The sequence below is a fragment of the Nansenia antarctica genome (genome assembly GCF_963989245.1).
Source record: "Nansenia antarctica genome assembly, chromosome: 3".
NCBI lineage: Eukaryota > Metazoa > Chordata > Actinopteri > Argentiniformes > Microstomatidae > Nansenia > Nansenia antarctica.
Window position 1 is genome coordinate 14,099,897 of NC_137688.1, and position 4,032 is coordinate 14,103,928.

The 4,032-nt window shown below is 47.4% G+C and overlaps 1 protein-coding gene across 1 annotated transcript in view; it reads right to left on the reverse strand.

Moving 5' to 3' along the window:
- Positions 1 to 1,004: 1,004 nt before the first annotated feature.
- The window catches only part of stc2a (stanniocalcin 2a), a gene marked incomplete at both ends in the record, with an annotated part of 5,484 nt that continues 2,456 nt past the window's right edge, over positions 1,005 to 4,032 (reverse strand). The window contains 3 exons of the mRNA XM_080526188.1: positions 1,005 to 1,362; positions 1,976 to 2,187; positions 2,806 to 2,948. Of these exons, the coding sequence (XP_080382314.1) occupies positions 1,005 to 1,362; positions 1,976 to 2,187; positions 2,806 to 2,948 (713 nt within the window). The remainder of the gene's footprint in view (positions 1,363 to 1,975; positions 2,188 to 2,805; positions 2,949 to 4,032) is intronic.

The following is a 4,032-nucleotide window of genomic DNA, read 5'->3' on the forward strand; positions in this document are numbered from 1 at the left end:
CTATTCAGAGTCACAAGAGAAATGGCTACAAATAGGATCGAGCAAGCTTAGGCACCTTGATGCATGTGGTTTTTACATTTGAAATAAGATGGAGGATTTCGGAAACGAAACATCAAATATCATGCTGCTATAGACAGTGTGTCCTTACTGCCCTATAGGGTTAGAGATGCTGGAGGCAGGCTGTTTAAAGAATGTACAAGTTTGTTACTCAGCCATGGCCCTCATGCACTACAAATCATATGTGCCAGAACTGTACTTCATACCTGTACAGTTTGTATTTAATCATCAAGTATCTAGAATTATAATACAAACACATTCCCACTTTGAAACAAAAAATAATAATGATGGTATGTTACATATCTACAGACCAAGGTGTGATGGGTGTGATATTGTGAAGAACACAATAGAAAGCACACCTCATACTATAATCATATATAGTATATCAGTACTGCATATGGTGACTATATTTATACATGTTTATATAAATATAGATAAGTATATTTCTATGTACATTTGGATATTTAAACATTGCATAAAGAATGAAATAAATAATACAAATATAATCAAATCTTACAGTAGGTACGATTTGAGAAATACTATATTAGAGCCAAAATAGATCTAACACTTAAAATATTCACGATAATAACAATTATTATTCAATAATAAACAAAAAAACAACAAACGTGGCCTACAATCTGGAGTAACTGAGCACGCTACACCACATTTACCCTGCAAGTTTACCATCTGGGACTGCTGGAATGACTGGAGAGGGGGGGGTCAGGACAGAAAAGGTGAGGGTCTGTTTTCCTTCTGCTCAGTCTGTGTGTGTGTGTGTGTGTGTGAGAGAGAGGGGGAGAGGGAGAGAGAGAGAGAGAGTGAGAGTGAGAGAGAGAGAGAGAGAGAGAGAGAGAGAGAGAGAGAGAGAGAGAGAGAGAGTGGAAGTATATATGTGGGGCAGCGATGGTGATGGGGTCAGGAGTCAGGGGTCAAGGTCTCCCGCTTTTTCACCTCCGGATGTCGGTGGCCTCGGGGTCCTCCTGCTCGGCGACCACCCCGGTGTCGGGGCTCTGGCGGCGGGGGCCCTGACTCCGGCCGCGGGGGTGGGCATTGAAGCCCCCCTTACTGGGCTTGTCTTTATCGCCCTGTCGTGGGGGGCGGGGGTGTTCCGGCTCGGGGTGGGGAGGGGCGGGACGGCGGTGTTCGGGCGCGGAGCCGGGAGGAGGGGTGAGGGAGGAGCAGAGACTCAGGCTGTCACACAGAGCCCCCCAGTTCTGCTCACACTGCATACGGACGCTCCGCGTCAGCGCCTCCTTCACTTCCTCGCCGCAGCTTAGCAGGATGTTCACCAGCTCCACGTACGGACTGGAGAGAGAGAGAGAGAGAGAGAGAGAGAGAGAGAGAGAGAGAGAGAGAGAGAGAGAGAGAGAGAGAGAGAGAGAGAGAGAGAGAGAGAGAGAGAGAGAGAGAGAGAGAGAGAGAGAGGCAGCACTCAAATGACATGGCATCATTTCATACAGAGAAAGGTATTTCCAAACGACACAGACTGGACATCAAGTGCTTTACCTTAACACCCTATTTACAGGAGGATAATTATAGCCTTCCTCAAAGACTATTGTCTGTGGAACAATCTGACTGAGAAGCCGAGAGGATAGGAGAGGCGGAAATGGGTAGGGGTGGACAACGATGAGTGAGGTAAGAGTGAGAGATGGGTAGGAAGGTCAAAAGGAGTCGAGAGGGGCAGAGTTGAGAGGCTGAGAAGTGCAAGAGAGCGGGATTGGGGGGGAGAGCAGAAGAGAGGTTGAGAGAGGAACAGAGAGTTAGAAGGGTAAAGATGAGCTAAGAAGGATGAGCCAAGGGTAAGAAAGGAGTATAGAGGGGTAGAGAGAGGGCAAAGAGAGGTGCAGAGAAGGACAAAGAGATAGAAATAGGCTGATAGAAACTAGGAGAGGTTATTGAAGGGAGAGAGAGGACTCACCCTTTAGGGAAGAGGTCTTGGAAGTGGATCATCTCCACCATGACGTTGACGTTCTCCTTGGCTGCGGAGCAGAGGTTGTGTTTGATGTAGCACTCTCTCTGGAGCTGAAACACCATGTCTTTAATGGCCAGGCACTTCCTGCTGATACAGCTGAACTTGTGGCGGAGGCCATGGGCCATACACTTCAGGGCATCCTTGATGAAGGACTTCCCCTGCGCACGCGTGCACACACACACACACACACACACACACACACACACAGGAAATAAACACTTTTACTCCACTGCTGATAGTATCTAGTAGGATGGTCTTCCTTTACACTAGCATTTCTACTAGTATTGTTGGCTTTGTGTCATGCTCTTTGGGGGGTTTGATGTGTGTGTGTGTGTGAGTGTGTGTGTGTGTGTGTGTGTGTGTGTGTGTGTGTGCGCGTGCTTATAGGGAGGGGGTGGGGGTGGCGGGGGGGTGGGATTAGGTGTGTGATTGTCAGTTAACCGGCAATATTCCATCATTCTAATAAAATCTGCTAAATTTAACCCCTGGACATGCAGGTTCTAATGTAGCCCTCGTCCCTCCCTGACCCAGCCCTGAGGGACATCTTGAGACTCAGTCAGCCCTGGCTCTGAGGCTGGGGCAGAGCCACCTGTACCCATATGAAAGAGGAGCTGGCTTGGGATGGTGCCAGCTGGCTACTCCCTAACCGTGGTTACCCTCCACCTCCCTCTGATAGGGACTTGAACTCCGTGGGAGAGGAGAGGAGACCGGGGCAAACAGAGGAGGGTAAAAGTGTGTATTCAAAGAAACACACATACACACACACTGTATTTTACCTGAGAGTCGAACTTGCCGGCATTGTGGAGGAAGGTCATGCAGATCTCCTGTAGCCCTCGGATCTCACATGAGTTATTCTCGAAACACTCAAACACACCACAGCCAACATCCCCTGCACTCACCAGACAGTGCTGTATCTCAGCTAGAGAGAGAGAGAGAGAGAGAGAGAGAGAGAGAGAGAGAGAGAGAGAGAGAGAGAGAGAGAGAGAGAGAGAGAGAGAGAGAGAGAATGTGTTAATAATGTGTTATTACTCAAACTACCCCTTTTCACTTTCGACAACACAATTGTTCGCATGAAAAAAATTGCATTAGTGGGTAAGTGAAGGTAGGCTATGGTCTCTGGTTGCTATGACATTTGTGTTTAGAAAGCTCCAGACAGTTCTTCTATCTTTAGTAGTGACAATAAGGGCGATGGTGAGAAACGACTATTCTGGCATCCAAATCGTTTGACAGGGACTGGGAAAGGTTGGAAGAGTTTCTCTCTATGCACTGTCAGAGTGGTAGCCAGAGAGAGAAGACAAGGACATTTCCACAGCAGATTCTAGACCTGAGGGGTCTGCAGAGGAACACTTGGTGACAGAGATTATTGTGTCATTCTGCGTCAGAATCCATCTGCACTGCCTGCCGTCGAGATAGGATGGTGCATTGCAGATACAGCATTGACAACATGCAGAAGAAGAAACACAAAATGCAGCCACTTGCAATCCCTTTACAAAGGGGTTGGCGACAGGTGTCTGTTTCTGCTGATACATGTATTGTGTGGGTGGGAACTGTAAAGGCTACTATTGTTATTTGTCGCTTAACAATATTTCTCCATCTTGCTTCATTGTCCTTGAATATGACAAAAACAACAATGTGTTGTCTATTTCCTCCCCATCACGCAACCTGCAGGCTTCTCTGTTGATTGTGATTCTAATTTCCTGGTTGTGAGGAGAGAGTGGACTGCCAAATGCTGGGGGAGGGGAGGGGGGGGGAGACATCCGAGGTGGACAATCGAATGGAAGTGTACTGTACACGTCTAGACATTGGCACTGTTACTGGCCTCTCACTTTCCTTGGCGTTCTTATTCAACGACTGCAGCCAAGGAAGACCAGAATAAAACAAATGACAGTGGACAGAAAGTTCCACGAACAAGGAAAAGTCTCTCTCCTTTCAACCCGTAATTGTAATTGTAGTCTTACATGGGTGTATTTCGAGAGAGATGCCAGTCCCAAATGTAGAAGATC